Source organism: Belonocnema kinseyi, chromosome 6, assembly GCF_010883055.1.
Source record: "Belonocnema kinseyi isolate 2016_QV_RU_SX_M_011 chromosome 6, B_treatae_v1, whole genome shotgun sequence".
Classification (NCBI taxonomy): domain Eukaryota; kingdom Metazoa; phylum Arthropoda; class Insecta; order Hymenoptera; family Cynipidae; genus Belonocnema; species Belonocnema kinseyi.
Genome location: NC_046662.1, coordinates 76,581,545 through 76,605,772, shown reverse-complemented (window position 1 = coordinate 76,605,772; position 24,228 = coordinate 76,581,545). Strand labels below are relative to the sequence as shown.

At 30.1% G+C, this 24,228-nt stretch overlaps 2 protein-coding genes across 2 annotated transcripts in view; one reads left to right on the top strand and one right to left on the bottom strand.

Moving 5' to 3' along the window:
* LOC117174770 (prominin-1-A) overlaps positions 1-6,919 on the top strand; it is a 58,564-nt gene extending 51,645 nt beyond the window's left edge. Inside the window, exons 11-17 of the mRNA XM_033364125.1 lie at positions 494-688; positions 777-999; positions 3,414-3,713; positions 3,779-3,937; positions 6,431-6,561; positions 6,635-6,685; positions 6,752-6,919. Coding sequence (XP_033220016.1) covers positions 494-688; positions 777-999; positions 3,414-3,713; positions 3,779-3,937; positions 6,431-6,561; positions 6,635-6,685; positions 6,752-6,779 — 1,087 coding nt within the window. The 3' untranslated portion in view covers positions 6,780-6,919. The remainder of the gene's footprint in view (positions 1-493; positions 689-776; positions 1,000-3,413; positions 3,714-3,778; positions 3,938-6,430; positions 6,562-6,634; positions 6,686-6,751) is intronic.
* LOC117174772 (insulin-like growth factor-binding protein-related protein 1) overlaps positions 6,885-24,228 on the bottom strand; it is a 23,971-nt gene continuing 6,627 nt past the window's right edge. Inside the window, exons 2-4 of the mRNA XM_033364128.1 lie at positions 22,701-22,899; positions 11,110-11,410; positions 6,885-7,461 (exon numbers count right to left, since the gene is read on the bottom strand). Of these exons, the coding sequence (XP_033220019.1) occupies positions 7,292-7,461; positions 11,110-11,410; positions 22,701-22,899 (670 nt within the window). The 3' untranslated portion in view covers positions 6,885-7,291. The remainder of the gene's footprint in view (positions 7,462-11,109; positions 11,411-22,700; positions 22,900-24,228) is intronic.

Below are 24,228 nucleotides of genomic sequence, written 5' to 3'. Positions count from 1 at the left end.
TCAATAACATGGCGCCCGACAAGGAACATTTGAGACACTTAATTTTCTTTGAATTCCCATTGAAAAAAAATGCAGCTGAGGTGACCGAAATTATTTTCTCAGTCTTTGGAGAAGATGCAGTGATACGTAAAATGTGTAAAAAATGATTTCAGAGATTTAATGATTATGATTTTTGAATTGGAATGCAAAAAGAATGCAGTTCCTCTAATGCTCTTTGTCGGACGACATATTCTTCACTAACGATTTTTAAAGTTAAGTCCGCAGGGCTACCCGTTATAAAATTGTGTTTTAAAGTGTGGGGTTTGTCCTTTATAACTACCTTTACAAAGAAAGAAACAAATTCAAGATTTGACTAAGAGTTACAAGACATCGAAATAAAGACACCGAATTAATTTGTAGACCTAACAAATAGTGTCATTTAAAAAATACACATTTGTTATTTATTCTCTGATTATTCCTTAATGATGTTATTATGATAATATTCATCTTACAGTGCAGTATTATTCAGCTGTGTGATTTCAATTGGTCTGTGGATGGTCATCATTTTTTCATTGGCTTTATCAACCCATGCTGAGATGTTCCTTTGTCGACCTCTTTACGACCCCGAGTATCGGACAATGGAAGCTGTTTTAGAAACCCGAGCGTTTTTAGGAAAACGAATAAGCGTTCCTTTGAAAGACCTTTTCGAGTGAGCTCACCGATTACTTTATATTACGAGAAAAGCCTTTAAAAATCGAATCTGATTTGAGATTTCTCTTCTGTTTTTATCAAATTAGAAAATGTCAGCAAAACGAAGCCGCTTATCCAGCATTCCAATTGGATAGTTCGATGAAGCTGGACCAGCTCACGGCCCATTGGACTTGGACTGGATTATCCCGTGCTTTCTCTAAATTAAGGGTTGATCTCAAGGGCTTAAGGATATTAACACCCAATTTACAGCATCGACTACGAACTTTACTTTACGCCTGTAGTTCAAATCTCACTGAGCACAGAATAATGGTACACTAAAGAATTACTGATATTACTAATAATAATCTACGACTTCGTTCACCGAGATGCTTTTGATGCTATGAAAAAAAAAATTATTTCATTGTAAACTAAGTCTTTAAGCTTGACATTTTATTATATCAAACTTAAAAATTATAATTTGTATTTTCTTTGTCCAAAAATGGAGAGTTTTATATTTGGACCTATTAAACTTTGCTGGATTCCCCAAATTGCTTTAAATCTAAGACTTTCTTAAATTCGCTGAGTTCCCTGAAATCCATGAATTCCTTAAATATCTCGAATTCCTTAAATACTCGGAATTCTATGAATTTCTTAACTTCTCTCAAATCCTTCAATATTCTGATTTCCTCGAATATTCGGAACTCTCTTCATTTCTTAACTTCTCTAAAATCTTAAACTATTCTGAATTTATTGAATGTGCATAATTCCTTGAATATTTTGAATTTTCTAAATCCCTTAACTTCTCTAAAGTCATTCGATATACTTAATTACTGAAATCTTTTAATTCTTTGAATCCCCTGACTTACTGAAATTCATGGAGTTTTCTGAATTTCTTGAATTCCCCGAATTGCTGAAAATCCTTGAATTTCCTATACTATCTCAATTGCTTCACTTTCACGAATTCCCTTAATTTCTTGAAAGTAAATTTCTCTGAATTCTCTAAATATCTTGAATATTCTAAATTTTCTGAATTCCCGGAATTTCTTTAATCAATTACTTCAATGCTCGGAAATCCCTGAAATTCTAGATTATCCTGAAATCCGTAATTAAAAAAAAGTATCTACCTTCTTTGAACATTCGGAATTCTCTTCCTTTATTGAATTCTATAAATGTTTTAAGATCCCTGAAATTCATTAGATTTTCTGAAATCATAGAATATACTGAACTTCATCAAAATTCGAAATTCTCTGAATACCTTACATTCTCTTAAATCGAGGATAATATAATACTTTATTAAAAATAAATATTTTCTGTATTCCTGAAATTTCAGGAATCTTTGAATCCTCTGAATTTCTAAATTCCTGAAATAGTCTGAATTTTCTTTGAACATTCTGAATTTCTTGGAATCTCTCAAATTCTTTGAATTCCCTGAAATCTTCGAATATACTGAACTTCTTTAAAGTTTCAAATTCTCTAAATCTCTTTAATTCCTAGAAATACCTACATGCTGAAGAATTGAGTAATTCCGAAAAATTTCTAAATTTCCTTAATTCTTAAAATGTTCGGAATTCTTCTAAATTTCTTAAATATTCTGAAGTCTATAAACTCTCTGAATTCATTTAATTCTTCTGAATTCGTTACATTATCTTCAATTTCTCGTTCTAGGATTTCAAGTAAATAAACAAATTCAGATAATTGAGGATATTGCGCGAATTCAGGGAATTTTAAGGATTACAACATATTGCAAGGAATTTAGGAAACTTATATGAATTCAAGGAATTCAGATGATTCAGAGAATTTAGATAAATTTAAATATATCAGGATATTCGTAGTTTATTCAGAAGAATTGAAAAAAATACATCAAATTTAAAGAATTAAAAAGAATTAAAAATAATAACACATTTAAAATTACTAATATAGTACTGATATGTATTTAAAATTGAAGTATTTCTCTGTAGAATACTTTTAATTTAGATTTTCAACAATTAAAAAAAAACGAGAAAGCATTAAGATGTGAATATTTTTGAGGTAACATTCAAAATTTCCATGATCATTCTCACATTAATATTTGAAAAAATTAAAAATTATGCGTAAATAATTTGACCATTCATTCCATGTTTTAAAGTGTTTTAATTGTACAATTTAAAATTGGAATAACACACATAGTAATCTTGTTTTATATTTCTATATTATTAATTGGCAATTTCATATTTTCCGCGCGCTGTAACTCGCGTATAACTGATAGTACTTAGGAATTATTATTTTTAGTAAGAGTGTTTACAATTTGAAATACCACTAACAGATAATGATGGCGAACTAACCGAGTTATCAATTAAACATTATCTTTAGGATCTTACCTTTCATTTTGAACATTAAACATTAAAAACTCTTCACGTGTTTATGAAATAATTTTTGTGTGTGTTAATATTCCAAGTTCAAAATACATGAACATACATTTTCTAACTTTTGCCAATAATATATATGAAGTTAAATTACCAACGATCTTAAAAATCGGAATCAGAATTTTATTTCTGTCTTTCTTGCATGATAATTCGATACACAAAAGGTCAAATTACTTTATCTAGGGCTCACTTAACTCAGAATACAATAAGGTTTTTAAAAGTTAAAAAATATTTTCAGGAAAGGGTAGTTTTCAATAAGTAACCCAGTTAGTGCCCGAACCTATCCGTCCATAGGGTACCTTTTTAACTAACTCTAATTCTTATGTTTGTATTTTATTCTAGATTCAAGGACCAATTTTAAGTCAAGATTTGAACGCACTTTGCGATCAAGTGGACACTGTCGCTCGTCAAATGAGTGATAGAAGGATAGCAAACGACCTGCACATAATTAGTAACTCTATGCGAGCCTTATTATCGAAGAGGGTGAAGCCTCTAATGAAAATGCAGGATGAGCTTGTTTATCAGTTGGCCGGATTGGAATTGCTATTACAACCTCTCCAGCGACAGGTGAACCAGTCGATTTCCCACCTGAAGGCGATCCAATATTATATCGACAATCAAGGAGAAAAAATCGCTAAACTGGCACGTATCCCTTCTTCTATGAGTCGGTGATAATCTGATCTAATTACTTATGTCTTCGTGTGCAGAAAACGAAGTCGTACGTGGAGAGATTGGCCGGTTATCTGGATCAATGGCGTAGCCACGTACTCTCGGAGATGGGAACCGGAATTGCGAAGTGTAGACCCCTCTGGGACGTCGTTCATGGGCTGAGGCTCCTTGTGTGTCAGCATATCTTAGGACCTTTAGTACGTATTTTCCCTTCTAGGACATAATATTGACGGTCGTAAACCAACTGCAGAGATATGAAACTTTCACTAACGGAGAGTAGCAAAATATTCCCTTTGGACCAATTCTCCACACCTTGCAATTTTTATCCCAATAAACGCTTTATTTGAATTAGAAATTAGTAAAATTAGGCGCCGCAGGTTCACAAAATAGATTCAGTAGTTCAAATCCCCCCCCCCCGCCCCTCCTATAATGTCCCACCCTACTCCCACTTCTTTTCCATACTTCACCTATCCTCTCGTAATTCCTCTCCTCGCTCCTGACTTGTCTCTCCGCTACTATCTCTCACTTCCATACTACCCCCTTCCACTTTCTCCTCTAGATCCCTACTTCCTCAACACTCTCTTACTCGCGCGCACTACCCTAATACCCATCCTATCACTTCCCTCGCTCTCCTACCACCACGTCCTCTACTTACGGTGATAATTTGCTATTTGGCAAAAAGATAAAATTATTCAAACAAATTTAATAAACAAATGCATTCATTTGCCGAGTTTGGTGTGGGATAACACACTTTTGTTAAACTTTGAAAATGCCCAATGTGTGAAAATACCGAAAAAACAATTCCAGAATCATAGATTTCTAGAAAAAATAAAATTCCCTGAAGAAAATAAAACTACCGAAAATTTTTTAATTATTATAAGAACTCTCTACAAAAAACGGAGAGTGGTATTGGCTAAATATTTTATTTATAGGTTTCGGTATAAACAATTTAATGAACAAATTATTTAATCAAGATTTTTCGATTTTTTCGCCAGTTAGTACTGGAAACATCTTGTCAATGGTCCTTTGCGGTAATGATTTGCTTTTGGAAAAAAATTAATATTTCTTTAATAAATTTCAAAAAATACATTATGTTCCTGGGTTTAGAGTGGGATGGCGTAAATACAGTGAAACTCTGAGATAGACACTCCTGATATAATTCTTCCGAGAATTAAAGCCGCGCCGCAAGTAAGATTAAAAGGTGCTGCGGGGAGTGTGCGGTGGTCAAGCAGACGTGTACAATCAAAAGTATTTTATCCTCAACGGCACTCTATCTATTAATTCCCCACCTCCTCCAGCCCCAAAACCGCCACAGTCTCAGAGTTTCACTGTAATTTTGATAAAGTTTTAAAATACTTAAATTGGAAAAATACTGTAAAAACAATGACTGAAACATAGATTTCCAGAAAAATGAAAATTCCCAAACTTATAAATTTCCTAAAGGAAATAGAACTACCGAAAATGTTCATTGCCAAACTTTTAACTTCCCTTAATCTTGAATACCGGCTTTTCAAATTTCACAAATTATCAGATTTCCGAAAATAGTATTTACATTTTCAAATTTTAAAATTCCCGGAAATAGTAAATCCCCGAATTTTCAAATTCCAAAAAATAGTAAAGTGCAGAAATTTTAGTATTCGGAAAATAGTAAATTACCAAATTTTCAAATTCTCGTACCTAAAAAAACATATATACTTTTGTTTTCCTATTAAAAAAATTATTTTTTCATTTTATATATGATATTTATTCTAAAATGCTATTTTTTCGAGAATGTAAATATTGAATAATCTACTATTTTTAGGAATTTGAAAATTCAGAAATTTACTTTATTTCGGAAAAATTCAGCTAATAAACTAAAGCAGAATTTTGTATATTTTTCATCACAGGAAATTCATGTTTTCAGTAGTATCAAATACAAATTTTTTAAGAATGACACTTTGCTGTGATATTGTTCTGAAAAAAATCAATTTTTAATTGTTTAAACAAATTCGTTTTTGTTTATCAGATTTGTGTATATAACCATAAAAATCGTTGTGCATGACAGAATTGTTACGGAAAAATTGAATCTTTCGTGCAAAGCCTCAAAGTTATATTTTAAATTAATTCTATGGAACCGTATGACATGTTCGCACTAATTTTTGAACAATTTTGCATGTTTTACTAAACTTGTTAAAATAATAAATATGTTACTAGCGTATTAAACTATCTCTGCTAATTACTATTTACAAGTTGTTTTCATTAAATAATTATAAAAATTTGCCATAAAATATCTTTCTAAAATAGGAAAAAGTAGCTAGTAGCGAAAAATACATTTTTTAGTATATTATCTATAATAAAACAAAAAATTATTTATCGAACACCACTTGACATTGCTTTCACAAAATTTCTCCACTAATTTTGACATTTTTTCAATAAATATAAAGTATTTAAAGAAAATTGTGCCCTTAACATTTTTTCACTAATGGATAAAAAAACTTGTAAACCCATTTTTTTAAATTGGTCTTAAATGCTCTACTGATTTATGCATAATTAAATTAGCCTTCATTTAAAGAAAAAATGTATTTATTTTAAATTAAAAGGCATTAACTGATTTGTTTACGGGCACTTTTTTGTCATTACTTTTTGTAATTTTTATTATTTGGGCTTCAGTGAATCAGTGATCCAAAATATTAATTTTGTCTTCAAATTAGAATGGGTTCTGGTTTGCCACTTTCGTTTGTGCCATGACAATGATTCTAAGCACACCCACTGCACATTACCTCGCAGCAAGCTACAAGAAAGAGTCTTTTGGAAAAAAAGCCACTCTTACTCCTTCCAGATCGTAAGACTTTCCAATTAGCACAATATAACGAATTGCATAACGAATGAAGGTATTTAAAGAATACATTTTTTAGGGAGAGTCCTGATACTGTGATTATAGATCGCGAAACTTGGCGCACACCAAAGTAAGTCTATATTAAAATATTCTTTTTATCTGAAAATTAATCAAATTATTTTAAAACTATTTTTAGTCCACCTCCTGCAGAAGATGGATGGTGAAGAACTTCTAAAACCAGAAATCTTGAAAAAATAGCAAAAAAACTGTATTTTTAATGACTTCATTTTTAATAAAATATCAAAATAACACTAAGCTACCAACCGATTACAATTTTTTCAATAAAATGTACCAATTAAAATCTGTCATAAATATAATGACTAACAACGACGTGCTGATTTAAATTATACAATATTTTTTCAGAAAATATAAGCACAATATTTATTCAGTTCAGCTAATAATAAATCAATTATCAAAAGCATAAAGTTTGAAAAAGATATAAAATTTGTAATACGTGAACTTTTTATACACAATTGTGAATAAGTAATAATCAGCGTTTAATAATGCAATTTAATTCTTTACGGACATTGTATTTAATAAAGAAAATTTTCATTAAAGAAATATCTGCAGGACTTTTTTGTAACTTGTTTACACATTGTGGCATAAGCATTTATAGCTTAATCTTATCAGGTCTTCGGCTATTTTTGCAATTGTCTCACGTGATGAAGTTGACATATTACGAAATGGAAAGAAAAGAAGTACTGCTTGCTTCCCCAACCGAATTGCTCGCGATACAGTGATACGTTCCAGCATGGTCTTTTTCGAGACGTGGCAATTGCATCCAGGACGTTCGCATCATTGGTTCCGGTCCATCTTTCGTTCTCACTACTCCATCATGGTCTTCATCTAAAAACATTTGTTCACTTCCAGATTATTTGTTTTTCTCAAATTAAATCTAAATTGAAAAGTGCGAAACCCCCATTCTGCAATTCTACTTTGTTCTTTTTTCTAGTTCAAATATCTTGAAGGTAACTTTTATTGTATACACTGAAAAATGGATTTGAGCACGGTTTCGACATGTCTCGCAGTCGTCTTCAACATAAAACCAAGGACTTCAGACGTGAACAAGCAGTGCTGCATAAATAGTTTATGTTGGATTTGGACGCATGACGCGCTGTTTGTCACGCTTGACTAAGCACCGCCTCTTTCTCTCTCTCTCACTCCATCTCGCCCCGAGCTCCCCGCATCAACAAAATGCGGTGGCCATCAATTCTAGGAACGTACGAATCCAGTTTACGGAAATCCAGGTTACAGTGTATAGTCATCTTCAAAATCATACATTCACATTGTCTACATTGAAGCTTCTACGTTTCCGCTCCCTTTTCGCGTATTCTTTGCGAATATAGTCAGTTTCACATCTTTAAAAACAATGGAAAGATGTCAGAATAGAACTTGATAATCAACAAACTGGAAATTGTTCAAAAGACCGAAAAGATATTCTGTAAAATGGCCATCAATATTTAAAAATAAAAGAAATGTACACTCCCGAGTCAAAGTTTCTTTGCATTGAAGACAACGAATTTTGATTGAAAAAAGTCTAAGAAGTTATGCCGGATCAAGGAAATGAATGTGGAAGTTGAAAATGTCAAAGTCAAATTGACCTAAAATTGGACCAGGCTTGAAAGCGGATTATGATAAAAAAAAATCAAATCACGCTTCCGAGGTATTAAGTTTCTGAGTACGGTTGAATAAAGTATGATGTAAAAAAGTTATCCAATTTCAAGAAAATCAACTTTGTAAAGTGATTCAAAAACGAATTTTCACACAATACAACACTTGCACTTTATATTTTAAAAATTATTGTACCAAAAAATGTTGTTTTGAAAAAATCCTTTTACCAGAATCTGTTTTGATTTTTTAAGAATATTTAATGCATTAAACCCAGTTTCTATAAAAATGTTGGCGATCTACGTTACCTAGTTCTGCACTGCAACCCTTTCATTATTGTCTTCAACATAATGTTGTTCCCCTCGTATGGAAATGCTTTGACATTAATTTTCAATCCATGAATTTTGCACTGTAGATTTAAGTGAGTGGATTTAAAAATTTTTGATGATCATTTTTTAAATTACTTATTTTTAAAGAATTAACCCCAAGATCATAATTTGAAAATGCTTCATATTATAACCGAAGTTTGGTGTTCGTTAATTTTTTATTCTTTAACTTGAAATTTATAATATTAATTTTAAAAGTTTTCAATTGGAAAGTATATATAATTTCAAACTTCTTCAGAATAATTATAGTTTTATGGTGCACAATATTTTTAATGCACTTTAAATGTCAAATAACACTAAATGATATCATACATATTAATTATATATTTATAATTTTTAAGATTTCTGTAATTTCGATTAAAAATGTAGTTTCAAATGTATTTCATTTTTGAGATATTTAGCCTAAAGTTTTTTCTTTGAAAGCTTAAATTATAAAATATTTGTTTTAGGAGAGCGACGGGTAATGTGACGCACATGTCATAAAAAGCTCCGTTAACAGTAAAATATGTTGAAAACTGTAGTAAAATAATGTAGAGCACGTAAATCAATATCATATCTACCCTATGCGTAAGATTATCAAGTTTAAAAAAAATGTGCCTGTGCCGAGTTATCCTTCCTGGTTGGCTAATGTGGCACGCTCTTAGTGCAATTTCGGAAAGAGAAGTAAAAGTTGTTTACTGAATTCAGTGGAATTAATTGTGGGTACATGATGGGTCTAAATAATTACTTATAAATTTTGTGCAACTTAAACGTTATTATTATGTTTTATTATGTTTTTTATTATGTATTATGTTTTTAGTCCGGAAAAATGCTACTTTATTTTTACACTACTCTTTCGTCACTTTAAAAATACATACATAACACCCAAAAATAACTTTTCATAATAATAATTAAGTGATTAGCTTTATTAAGCAAATTATTTCACTATACAAAACAGTACACATAAAAAAATACAGTACAGTAAATACCTCTCGCTATAAATCAATCAATTTCTTTCAATGATGTTGCGTCACATTAACTGCCGCGCCACGTTACCCGCTGCTTCCCTAAACTTTCTTAAGTTATGAAGGTTTCTAATTTTAAAGTTAATGTGTAGTAGTTTCAAATACAAATATTAAAAATACCAGGATAAATTTAGTATTGAATATTGCAAAATTTATTATTCAAAGCTTTGAGTTTTTATTTAAGTATGTATTCTAAATTGTTGATGATTATTTTAGTGCGTTTTAAATTTAATAATTTCATATTTGAATGCTAAAAACCGAAAGAATTAATAGATGAACAATTATCAGATTTTAATTGAAAGGATTAAATTGCTTCAATGGATTAAAAAAATGAATAATTCAAAATTAAAAACTTAAACTTGTGTTGTTCAGAATCAAAATAAATAAAAATTAAACTACCCGAAATTGATACATCAGTGATTAAATATTTTCTTTAATTTTGAATACTTCTGATTTTTGAATTCTGAATTTTCATGTTATTTTTCCATTTGATATACCTTAAGTTTGCAATTAATATTAAAATTGTTGAATTAAAAAGATTATAGTTAACAAACTAAAAATTGTTTATATTGAAGTGACTTAAATGTAATTAAAATCATTGAAATTTCAAGATCCTTGAGCATAAAAAGTTTTAATATCACAATTCTTCGTGGCTCAACATTATTTCAATTTTAAATGAAATGTGCGGAGTCGTTTAATTTACGTCGTCCCATAGTACAAGTTTTTCATTTCTCAAGTTTCCCATTAAAAAGTACATTTAATTTTGAACGTTTTTTCATAATAACTTGATTTGAAAGTTTTATCATTAATATTTTTCCATTTTTAACGGTGAAAATGACGGTGAATTCACATTTTCACTTTAAAAAGATTACTCTAATCAATTTTAATGTTAAATAAAAGGTTTTATGCAATAACAATTTTAAATTCTAGAATTTTACAAGCTTAGACAATAAACGATTCAATTTAGTTTTAATTTAAGTTGTCAAATATTAATTTATGATTTAAAAATTGTGACTCAAAAGTTTTCAATGTTTAATTATACAATTTTGAACGCTTTTCATCAGAAATAACAGTTTCAATTCATTTGAATTTTAAATAAACCAATTTACAAGATTTTATATAAAAATATTTCATTTCTAACGCGTAGGTTTCTGAATTCTCCTGTTTTCAAAATTTACATCTGAAATCCTTTGATTTAAAACTTCTTGAATTCAGAATAAAATTGTCTGAACTTTTTCAATATTAATAACTTTTGATCGAAAATTTTTTAAATTATGTAATTTAAAACGCTTTTAATTCAAAATTGTTCAATGTTATTTATTCTTTAAAGAATTGTAATAAGTAATATTGAAAATTTGTTTAATAATGAATTTTTTAATTGTTAATATTAAGGTAAGGAAATAAAATCTCAAATATGTGAACCCGCGTGGCGCGCATGCATTTGTAAGGTAATAATGAAAACATCCGATTGGATACCAAATTCCTTTCCTACGTACTTGGCAGTTTCAGAACTTTCAAATTATCCACTGAGTGAAATTCCCAAAATATATCTGGGACTGGAAATCCCTCAGCTTCGCAACTAAGAACAATTCTCGTTCCGAAAATTCCAGAAATGTTCTTTGAAGAAGATTCAATCCAGGGTCGACTTGGACAAGGACCAAGATGATCCAATTTTAAATTTTGATTCCGAGATCTCCTAGCTTCTTCATGTAAGGCACACGGTGTATCATAAGTCTCGTTATTACTGCCACAAGCTGGACTTTGTTCAATACAAACACAGATTGCTTCCGGAACATCCTGAAATTTATTTTAATTTACTTTTATGTATATATTTATTATAGTATTTTTCCCTGGTATATATTATTTAAAAAACGGAAAATATTTTTGTATAATATATAGATAGAATCTAAAGAAAAAAACCAATTTACGACGAAATGCACTAACATAATTTAAAAAATGGTTAAAGATTGCAAATTTTCTGTTAAACCCAATTATTTTTTATTCAAGTATATACTTCCAGTATAAAACGCCACATAATAAATTCCAGGGTAATTTTTGTCTCAAGTTGGATGAAAACGTGGCAGAAAATATTGGTTACTACAATTAACCAATGCCGGATAATTTTTATCTTCGTGAACATCGATTAAAGAACAAAAGTGCGCTGTTAAAAAATTGTATAAATTCTACAGTACTTCTATAATACAAGCGTATGGTGAAATTGAAAACACGATATTTGAATGACGAAATTTCAATACATGTATTGTAAGTGTTGTAAATCGAGTATTCAACGTCGAGCATTCCAATACATGTATTAAAACGTTTGTAAGTTGAAAATTGTGCACACACTGAAAGAAGTTTTATAATAATACTTGGTATTTCAATATTCATAACTGATATAGTCGATTACGATTTAGAGAAATCGTGTAAATATTAAAATTATTGTTAACGTAATTACGAAACTTTACAATTAGAATATGAAAACTTAATATATTTAGAACAAGAATTGGTATATTCAATAGCAAAGATTGACATTTTATGTATTAAAACGCAAAATAAGAAAAATTGATAATGAAATATTCAAATAGTAGAAAAGCTATTATAAGAATTAATAGATTGAGGTACAAAAGTTAATATAAATATTCTACAAATTAATATAGTCAAAGAGAAAGTGAAAGGTAATAAGAGATATTTTTATTTTCTGTAATCGACGCAAAACAGAAATTGTAATCTTCAATTGAGGAAATTCCAAAACACTATAACAAAAAAATCCGAATAGCTCCGATAGTCTCCCGAGGTTAGCCGAATCCGCCGATTGTACCTCATAGCCAAGCGCTCACGATGTGAATCGGAGAACTTCGTGTTTCCCGCTAAACTGGTCAAAATTCATGTATGGACACGTGTTTTCCAGTGTTTTGTTTTTAAGGCAAGAGTGATATTAATTGTCTAAAGTTTACATTTGTTGTGATATTCAACTTTCAAATTATAAAAATTATTAGTTGAAAATTTCAAGGATTTTACCAATCAGGTATTGAGCATCAGATTACAAAGCATTGCTAAAGATTCTAGAAGGTTTAAATATATTTTAAAGATTTTAAAATATTTAAAAGGATTTTTGAACGTTTTACAATGATTTATGAACATTTTACAAAGATTTTATGGATTTGGACGATTTAAAAGATGCGTGTACATTGGGGTGGTCCAAAATCATACCTTTTGACATTTTTTTGGATTAGAGGGCATGCCACCCCTCCCCCCATTTTGTGACGTTGCCGGAAAAAAAATCCCTCTAAGTTTGAGCCAAATCGGTCAATATTAAGACGTGCCGCAAAGGCCTTGAAAATCCCATAAGATTAACATGGGGAAATCTTGGTTTTCGGAACAATGGGATTCAGGTTTCTGGATATAAACTTAGCTTGCGGGAGATATTAAGAATTGGTTAAGGTGTCTCTAATCAATCATTTCCATTAAATTACTTATAATTTGGATCCCCGCCCCCTTGTGGAGCCCCAAAAATGCCCAAAAATCTTAAATTGACATTTTTGCCCAAAATTCACACATAAATGCTCTTTTTTTCTCTTTTTTGCCATAAATTATCTTTGTTTGTCAAGTGGAATGTTTTTAAGTATTTTTCAACTAATTCACAATTGTCTAAACAATTTATTTTTGTTTAAATATTTTTTTGCACTTACGAATTGAAAGGTCGATTTTTTATGTTTGATTGAAAAATTGGACATTTTCAGAAATAATGATCTTTGTTTCAAGTATTCAGTATTTGTTTGAACAATTAACTATTATTTAATTGTAACTTTTTCTTGAAAATAGTTATAAAACTCTAGTTTAAAAAAAAATTAGTTAGTTTTGCTGCTTATTATTAAATATCTGCGTATTTAGATACTAGTACCTTATTTTGTAATAAATTCCTATTTGTTTAAATAAATTTTGTTTGTTCACACAATTTTTTCGAGAATAAATTTTGGAATTTTCCGTTTTTTTGCAATTGATGTGGTAATTTTTCATTGTTGAGAGTAAAATTTTGTGTTTTATTTTCTAGTGGCGTTCAAAAAATACAAATATTTCTAACTCCTTTGAGAATACTAACAGCTAATCTGCGGGATAAACATAAACAAAAAAACTTACTTTGAGCTTTCAGTGGACAAAAGAGTTTGTCTACAAGGGTGATTTAGATGAAAAAATTATAAAAATAATTTCAGAACGACCAATGTAAAACATTTTATGAACGAATATTAGTTATTTAAAGCATTTGCTTAACGTTTAAATATTTAACAATAAGCGATATACTTAATTGAATTGAAACAAAAATCAGATTTTTAAATCTCAATTTCCAATGAAATATTACATTAATATTTAGTAAATTTATGAAACAATACGATAATGGTTTAGACAAACAATTTTGCTCTTTACAATGAGAAATTACGACAATAATTGCAGAAAAACAGAAATTTCAAACATTTAGTTTCGAAAAAATTGTTTAAAGAAACAAAATTTATTTAAACAAATAAGAATTTATTGCAAAATAAGTTACTAGTATCTAAATAATTTAGATATTTAATAATAAGCAGCAAAGCTAAGTAAAGTTTAAAAAAAACTAGAGTTTTATACCTCTTTTTAAGAAAAAGTTGCAATTAAATAATAATAAATTGTTTAAACGAATACTTAATGCTTGAAACAAAGATCATTATTCCTAAAAATGACCAATTGTCCAATCAAATATGAAAAATATACCTTTCAATAAGTAAGTGCAAAAAAAATTATTTAAACAAAAATAAATTGTTTAAACAATTGTTAATTAGTTCAAAAATATTTAAAACAACAAACAATTACAAAAAATCTATGGCAAAAAAGGGAAAAACAGAGAATTTATGTGTAAATTTTGGGCAAAAATGTCAATGTAATTTCATGGAAGTGATTGATTAGAGACTCCCCAACAAATTCTTAATATCACCCGCAAGCTAAGTTTAAATCCAGAAACCTAAAACCCATTTTTCCGAAAACCAAAATTTCCCCATGTTAATCTTATGGGATTTTCAGGGCCTTTGCGGCACGTCTTAATACTAACCGATTTGGATCAAACCTGGAGGGGATTTTTTTCCGGCAACTTCACAAACTGGTTAAGGGGAATGTCCTCTATTCGAAAGTCGATTGTTTAGACCACCCTAGTGTAGATCACTAATTTAAAAATATTTCACAAAAATTTTATAGGGCTTTTAAATATTTCATGAGTTTCAGAGGATTTCAAACATTTTAAAAAGGGTACAGTACACCAGATTTCAAAGATTGTGAAAAATTTAAAAGATTTTTTAAATATTTCACTAAGATTTCAAAGAATACGATAATTTTAACGAATAAAAAATTCACAAAGATTTCAAAAGATTTCACAAAAATTTCCCAAAGATTTCGAACATTTCATAAAGATTGCAAGGATTTCCAAGATTTGAAAATGGCGTTTACACTTGATTTCAAAATTTTCACAAAGATTTTGAACATTTCCAAAAATTGTGAAGCTTTCAAAATAATTAAAATATTTCAAATACGTTAAACTATCAAATAAGATTCTAACAAATTTGAAAAGATTTTAATCGTTTCAATGATTTCAAACTAACACAAAAGATTCAACAAACACATTTTAAACTAAGCATCACAAATACGTCATACAAATTTTACAAAGATTTCAGTTATTTTAAAAATTTTAGGGATTCCAAATATTTTACAAAAATTGAGAATGATTTCAAATGAATTCACAGAAATTTCAAGATTTCACAAAAATTTTAAGTACTTCAAGAGATTTCAACGAATTGACAACGATTTCAAAAGGTTTAAAAGATGTCAAGGATTTCAAAGACGACTTGTGTTCGCAAAAAAATGAGGAATTATTTTATTTATAGCTCTTTTTTCTTATAAATGGTTGGCCTTGTAATTGTATAATAATATACTTCATTTATAAGAAATTTTTATTAAGTTCAGAGCACCTACAATTTTTGACCCAGTACTTGTATTACCAAGCCGAAAGTGAGGCGGGAACGAGCTGATTAAAAAAAATGAAAAACCTATAGATATTTTTGAATTTAATTCAATCCCAGTTTTGACCTTATTAAAAGAGAATATTTTCCTGTTTTTACTTTTAATTTTGAATGTTTCTAAGTTGAGTTATTAAGTACCATGTCGTTTCTCACAATTCTAAAAATTCTCACTATTTAGTATATAAGGAATCTTCAAACCTCTTCTCTTAGCGCGAATTGCGTGCGATGCGTGTGTTGTATGTATATGTTTGCGTACTATGTATATAAGGTAAAGGTTAAGTTAGTTACATCAGCGACTATGTATTTTACTTTGGTATGTGTACAAATACTAATAATAATAATGTACGTATTTGTGTGCTATAATTGTGCAGTCTGAGTTGGTGGGGCTTCACGACTGGTTACGAACTTGTCGTTTTCGAGTTTTCGACAGTCACATTTTTTTCGAATGACTCATAATTTTCAGTATAGTCTTTAGCAAATTTCAGAATCCTCTCTTTTAAAATGTGAAAAAATGATTCCAATCTTTCCAATATTTGACATGATGGTCCTTCTTAAATTTAATATAGTGAATTTTAAATATCACATTTTCTTTTTCAAGTTTTGTAGAACTTGTATTAATTTTCCAAAGTGAATTTTTCATAGATTATTAATAAATACTATACTACATTTTAATATACATACCCGATTTCCCTAAATCGCAAAAGATTATACTAAACTCTAATGTCGGTTTTAACGCATTTTGTAACTAAATTTCTATGGGTGCAGGGAATACATGAAATGAATGTAATTCACGGAATTCAAAGGATTCAAGGAATTCACGTTATTCATGGAATCAATGGAATTCATGAAATTCAATGAATTAACGCAATTTATGGAATTTACGAAAGGACCCCGCAGCAAATGTACATGAAATGGCTTACGGTCGATTTTGATTAAACTTCGTAAAATTGTAGTTCTCAATGTCTCGATCAAAAGTGTTATAGGGCTCAAAGTCCGAATATAGACAGTTTTCGAGTTATAGAGGGTTAAACATTCAACCCTTTTAAGAAACATTACCAAATACCTCGAAAACTGCAGCTCTGCGAAAAAAATGTTCCCTATGAAAGTTATTGGGCTCTAACGGGGAAATGCAAAGAAAGTCATAGCCTTCAGACACAGGTTATTTTTCAAGGTCATTCAATGTGAACTTGTCTTTTATTTCTAATATTCAGTCAATAAAGACAAGATATGAAGATAAAATCAATATAGAACCCATAAAGGCAAGAAATGAGAATGACTTAGTCAACAGCCAGCCAATGAAGGCAAATAATGAGTGCGATTTCGTCATTATCTAGCCAATGAAGGCAAGACATGAGCGCGATTTAGTTATTACCTAGCCAATGAAGGCAAGGTTTGTCCAGGACGTTGTCAACATCCAGCCAATGAAGGCATGAAATGAGCTTGATTTAGACAATATCCGGCCAATGAAGGCATATCATGAGTGCGATTTAGTCATTATCTTGCCTTTATGGGTTCTATATTGATTTTCTCTTTATATCTTGTCTTTATTAGCTGAATATCAGCAATAAATGACAAGTTCACATTGAATGACCTTGAAAAATGACCTGTGCCTTAAGGCCATGAATTTCTTTGCATTTCCCCGTTAGAGCCAAAAAACTTTCATAAGGAACATTTTTTTTGCAGAGCTACAGTTTTCAAGATATTTGGTAATATTTCTTAAAAGGGTTGGATGTTTAACTCTCTATAACTCGAGAACTGTCCACTTTCAGAATTTGTGCCCCATAACACTTTGGATGTGGACATTAAGAACTACAATTTTACAAAGTTTAATCAATATCGACCGAAAGCCATTTCATTCACATTTTCTGCGGGGTCCTTTATAGAATCCACGAAATTTAATTGATACATGGAATTCAAAAAATTAGAGTAATTTAAAGAATTTAAGGAATTTAAGGAATTCACGAAATTTATGAAATTCTCGACATTTCCGGAATCCATGGAATTTATGTAATTAACGAAATTCATGGATTTCACGAATTTCACGGAATTCACAGAATTCATGGAATTTAAGGGATTCAAGGAATTTGCAGAATACATGGAATTTAAGAAATTCGCCAAATTCATGGAATTTATGTAATTTACGGATTTCACGGATTTCACGGAATTCACGAAATTTACGGAATTCCTGAAATTCAAGGTATTCACGTAATTCGTGGAATTCCACAAATTGGTAAAATTACATTCACGGAATTCTCGGAATACATGGAATTTAAGGATTTCGCAGAATTCATGGAATTTATGTTATTAACGGAAATCATGGATTTCACGAATTTCACGGAATTCACAGAATTCATGGAATTTAAGGAATTCGCAGAATACATGGAATTTAAGGAATTCGCCAAATTCATGGAATTTATGTAATTTACGGATTTCACGGAATTCACGGAATTCCAGGAATTCGCGCAAGTCAAGGGGTTCGTGTAATTCAAGGAATACATACATCAAATTCAAGAGATTCATGAAATTTAAGGAATTCATGCAATTTACGGAATTCATGAAATTCAAAGTATTCACATAATTCGTGGAATTCCAAAAATTGGTAAAATTACATAAATTCCATGCATTCCGCGAATTCCGTAAATTCTTTGAATTCCGTGGAATCTGCGAATTCAGTAAATTGCGCGAACACGCAATTCACGCAATTTTTTCCCTTGCATTCCGTAGATTCTTTAAATTCCTTAAATTCTTTAGACTCCTTAAAATCCGTGAACTCCTCAAATTTTGTAAATTTCTTAAATTTCGTGGATTTAAAGAATTGCTTGAATTTCGTAAATTTCTTGAATTACGTAAATATCTTGAATTCCTTGAATTCCATGAATTCTTGAATTCTGTGAATACCTTGAATTCCGTGACATCCTTCGATTCCTTAAATCCAATAAATTTTTCCTCCATCCGAAACGAGTTTTTTACGTGGAACAAGTGTCCTGAGAAATGATTGAACTTGTTTTTTTAAATTTTCGATTCAACATGTGTCGATATATCCAATCGCAAATGCGATACAGAATTGTCACTGGCTACTGGACTTAAGGTAAATGCACTAGTAATCGTGACTTTAAGCCAAATTGGAAATTAAAAATTCTTGTAATCGTATATCGTCAGGTACGTAACCAAGAATTAACAAGATACAAAAAATACTAATTTGATAAAAGGGTATAACTTAACTAAAATCACACTTTTTATAACACGCGGCATGAGCGAGGCTTTTTATACGAAAAATACCATACTAATACCATACTAATACCAGCCTTTGGAAATTACAGCATTTTATATTGTAGCGTTACCTTACGTTTCAGAAATAAACTTTCAATACATTCAGTGGAAGTATTCAACATAAATTTTTAATTCTGTATCTCCTCTCAATTTCTATTATCTGTAAATCTATTAAATAAAAATTCTATTCGAGTTTAAAGATTTATATCTTGGGTAATGCAATATTTAATTTATTACTCCCTTTAAAAAGTTTAAAACAGTTTACCCAGTAACTTAAATTTTAAAAACTTCTCATTTTTAACATTTAAACTGAGTAAAAAAATATAATATGTGTATAATGAATGAACTTAATAGATTTATTCAAACATAGAAAATGTAGTTTCAAATTTCAATCGAATTTAGAAAAAAAATATTTTCCATAGCCAAGCTAACGGCACAAATTTATCAGAATTTAAAAAAACTGGTCTTTTCATATGGGTGACGAAGTATCCAATTCTGTTATTTGAAATTGTAGCGTAAAAAATGTATCATAACTAACTTTGAAAGCTTATATTCTATATTACGTTTTTACATCCTCATCATTTATGATTGAGAAAGTATTAGAATTTTCCGAAATTTGAGACCACAGTTTTTCAACGGATCTCCACATTTTGTGACAGGTATTTATAGTATTAAAAAATACAAACAATTTAAAATAGTGAAAAATCAAAAATTCCATTTTGTGGTCAAACTATGTAGGATACGAAAAAAATATGAATTGACAAAAATTGAGATTCTGAAAAAGATCTACAATTTCGTTAAGAATCTCTTCTTGATAGGATGCGTACTTTTTGTTTTATTCGTGAAAAATAACATATAAAATCAAAAATCCTAACTAGAAAATGTGTGGAAAAATGATCAGTTACAAAAAAAACGATGTAACAAAACCTGTTTAGTCTGTCGGAAATCGAGCGCACAGCGCGAGTGTCACGATGAGAATGTGTACCTCAAAGCCTGCACAGCTTTCAGGAACTTAATCTTTGACTATACTTAATTAAGTAGACAATTCAGAATATGAAGAGGCATATAGAAACTGCGATCTAAAAGAGATCTTTTTGATAAAATTTTATTTAAGCATTGCAAATGCAAAGAATAAATATCCGAGCGTGTATTCTAAAGTGCTGGTGAAATTTGTTCCATTGATTATTATTATTGAATATATTATTCAGATAACCTTACATGAAGATTTTTCTTTTTAAGCGGCAAGAAAACGACAATTTCATCCAATCATGAAAACGGGTTTCACGAAAACAATAATTTCGATATACTAACTCGTAGTGGTCACACTGGGAATCCCACACGGAAAAAATAGTTTCTATTTGTGTCCTTTTTGATATATCGAATCAAACCTTGAAGTGAAATGTAGTTTAAGACTTTCTCTTCATAATCCAATCATTTTGTTCTCCTTTTTAAACTTTTTATTATTGAAAAAAGCGAGAAAAATTTTTTTCGAGAAATTTGACTTTTTTCACCAAAATATTTATGAAAATTCCAATTTTTGAGATAAATTAAAAAACTTCCTGTGTTTTACTCTCAAAATAGTATAGTTTAACCCCCTACTGTCCGCAGTGACATATAGGTAACGTTCGGTAGCATTGATATTTTTGAAATATGACTTTGAGACGAATGGCATTTTTTTGTCGCACCGATTTATATGTTAGTTAGGAGGGTAATGAGCTAGAATTTTAGTTTTTATATACACTACACCTTAAGAATAAAACGCTTAAAAATCTGTTTAATAACATTTTTTTTAAATAAAACAATTTTAAGGGCGACAGGGGGTTAAGGAAATAATAGTATTATAACGAGCTTTTTAAAATAGTAGATTATGTACCTATGAATTTTAAATAATAGATTTTTTCTTTATGTCTTACGGTCCGCACAAATGAAATAAAACGCAGTAAATAAAACACGTACATTGTCTTCATGTATTTCTAAACATTAAATTTTTGTTTGTCCTTCTTAATCGACGATAAAGTTTCTTCTTTTTTTTTAAATATAATCCTTAACTAGTTAAAGTCTCTTTAACTTTGGAGACTTTGAAATATCATTTTCATCGTTTTCTTAAAAGTTGACTTAATAAGAAACTTTTGACTGGAAAATCTTCAAAATGACATCGTTATTCTTTTGCTTTTACTCTTCAAATTCAATCTGATGTTTTAATTAACTTCTGAAACTCAGGTTAAAACCTTTTGAAAAAAGGTAAGCATTGGTACGAAAACTTCAAGGATTGAGAAAGGAGTTTTTGATAAAATAAATTCATAGTTCGAAAAAATGATTTTAGGCTCCATTTTATTCTAATTTATATGGATCTCAAGACATAAAAAAAAATTTATGATTTAAAATTCATCAATATTCTCGGTCGAAGAAAGGGTTGATTTGTTGTCAAATCATTTTACAAATATGTATCTAGGCAGTAAAGTTGAACTTTATACGAGGATGCAGAATTTAATGTCCGTACCGAAAGCGAGGACGGTAGAACTGCATCCGAGTATAAAAAAAACTTTAATGCCGTGGTGAATTCGATATACTTTATTTGAAATAGGCAGAATAAGCGCTCTTTTTCTGTAAAATGCCGCTTGATTGTATTGCTTACGCACGCGCATGGCGCGACGTTATAAATCCTGGATCCACTCCGTGGTTTAACGTAGTTTTAATATGGATGCTTCTTATTCTTTTTTTTTCTTTTACTTCTTGATTCTTGCTGTAACTTTACCTGACGTTTGTCGCGGTACAATAAATTTCTATTTTACTGCCGCTCCTTAGACAGAAATAGAGTACTTTTTCTGCCCATTTCAGATAAATTACATTTATTTTACAGTTTTAAATTATCAATTTTTATAAAACTCGTGAAATCAAATAGGTCAGTTTCGAACGTGTAAAATAAAGTAAATAAACTTTTTTTATAAGAAAATATGTACATTTTATTACAAATTACTAATTAATACAAAAATAATAATAAATAATAATTAATAACTATTAGTTTTTACCAATATTATCACTAATTATTATTAATAATTGCTCATTTTTTATTTAATTATTTTATCAATAATTTGATTAATGATTAGTTCGATTCTAAACCATTTCTTCGAAATAACGTAGACGCAAAGTTAGCCTGGGGCCCACAGAACCCAGTTTGACTACTAGAGGGTTAATCGAAAATGGCGCTATGAACTTTTTAATAATTGACATGGAATAGTAATAATAAAATTTGTAATTCACGCTTTTTTTCTAGTCTAAAAATAACTTTAAAAGCGATCTTGGCATTAGATGTCCTCCATATTTCACGCGAGTTGATCAGTTAAGACGAATCGTACTCAACTGTAACACAATGCATACTTCAACAAACTTAACTGCATGATTGATGTCATACGTGCCATAGAAATAAATTGCAAATTAGACAGGGTCAGTGACACTGTCTTAACGATCTTGCCAGTCTTTTCTGAATTTTATTCTATTAACGTAGGTGTGTACGTTCTATTAACGTAGGTGTTTTCACTGGAGTTCTACAATTTTATCGGTAGTAAAACCTAAATTGATATCTTTTTAATAAAGGACGAGCAAGATTAATGAGGAAATTATCAATTTTCTGATTTTTTAAAATGAAGGTGAATAGATTCTGCAGTTCCTTTTCTTCGTTAATGACTTTCTTCCTCAAAATCGTAGATTTTAATTAGAGGATGATGAAATCGGTTTTTAAGCATGCTCTGTTAAAATAAATTCTATCAACAGCGGAGTACCTCGGGTTGAAGATCCAAGCGCAGTTGACACAGATAATTCTTGGCGCATAGACCCTCATTACGTCTTTCAAATGGAAGCTGTGAAATGCTAGAGTTCCAGCAGGCTTCTCCACTGAGCTTTGCACAAACTCCTTCGGGACAGCAACCACAAACATCACTCATTGTGCCCAATAAACACCGTTCAGGGATTTCAGGACACCTGGATAATGAAAATTCTTATAAAAGAGAAAATCATCTCAAACCTTTCGCATATGACGTTTTAAAGTTTAAACTTTATTTAAAAAATAATAATGAAAACGGGACAAGGGGCAAGAATACAATTTCACAGAATAATTAAAAAACTTCTGTAATAGATGTTTAAACATGAAATTGTAATAAAAGTATAGAAGCATGTATTCCCCGAAAATTCTATAATGGAGATTTATGTAAAAATATTACGAAAAACATTTTTTCATGCGTGGAAAGGGGGAAAAATGGTCCTTATCCAGGTTCCCATCTCAAAAGTTTGAAAACTACTTATTTTTATTCGAACATTACGAAACTATATTAAGAACTTTTTGAGGTCTGTTAAATGTGCGCAATATGTGTACCCATTCCTTGATATACCAAAAATTTCAAAAAATGTTCGCTTTGGATTTAAAGATTTATTGAAAAAACGATAAGCAATTCCCTCTGAAATCAGATGAATCTTTGATGACGATTGAATTTGATTTCACATGAGTTAATTTCGGATTTCATATGAGTGCTTCTTTCTTGTAAGCTGATTGTGATTTCAATAGCGACATATCACTAGTTTCAATAAACACGCTCTGAAAGTTCATTCATAATTAAACTTTATTTATGCCAGCAATATATATATATTATAGGACCGTTAATTTTATAATAATATACAAGCAGTACATTAAGAGATATGTGTAACACTGCAAGTGATGTACGATATTAAATTCTAAATAAACATTTTATGAGACTGCAGGCCCGTCTAAAAAGTGAGCCGTGAAAACATACGACTTACGTGGCAGGCATCTGTTCGGGCTGTGATTTTAACCTCAACAGTACCCTTAGAGAAAACATGGTGCGTTAATCAGTGGCCGTTTGCGAAACTATTTACTAAACTTGTCGGGAAAGGGCTATCTAACGCTCAATTTTCAGGGGGAATTGCAGGCTCATAACATGGTGGTTTCGATTACTAACAACAGCGAGGGAGGCTGTCAAAGAGTTGCAGTCAAGTTACAAACGATATTTCATGCAAATTCGGAAGCATGCACGTACTATTTCCGAAGATCGGCGTCCCGCAGGCAAAGATACCATTACGGGATTTTTCCAAATTGTACATCGATTCTGTTCACCAGATTCATTTTAAATTACGCAGGCAGTCTATGCTAATGTCACAGAATTATTTCTCACTAAAATTTGTTGGTATTAAACGATATGTACAGTCTGTCAAGTTAAAGCGTGGGTAACTTTTTTGGTAAAATATTTTATTTAAACGCATGTTTCTACATGGAATTACATTTGTCAAGGTGTCGAG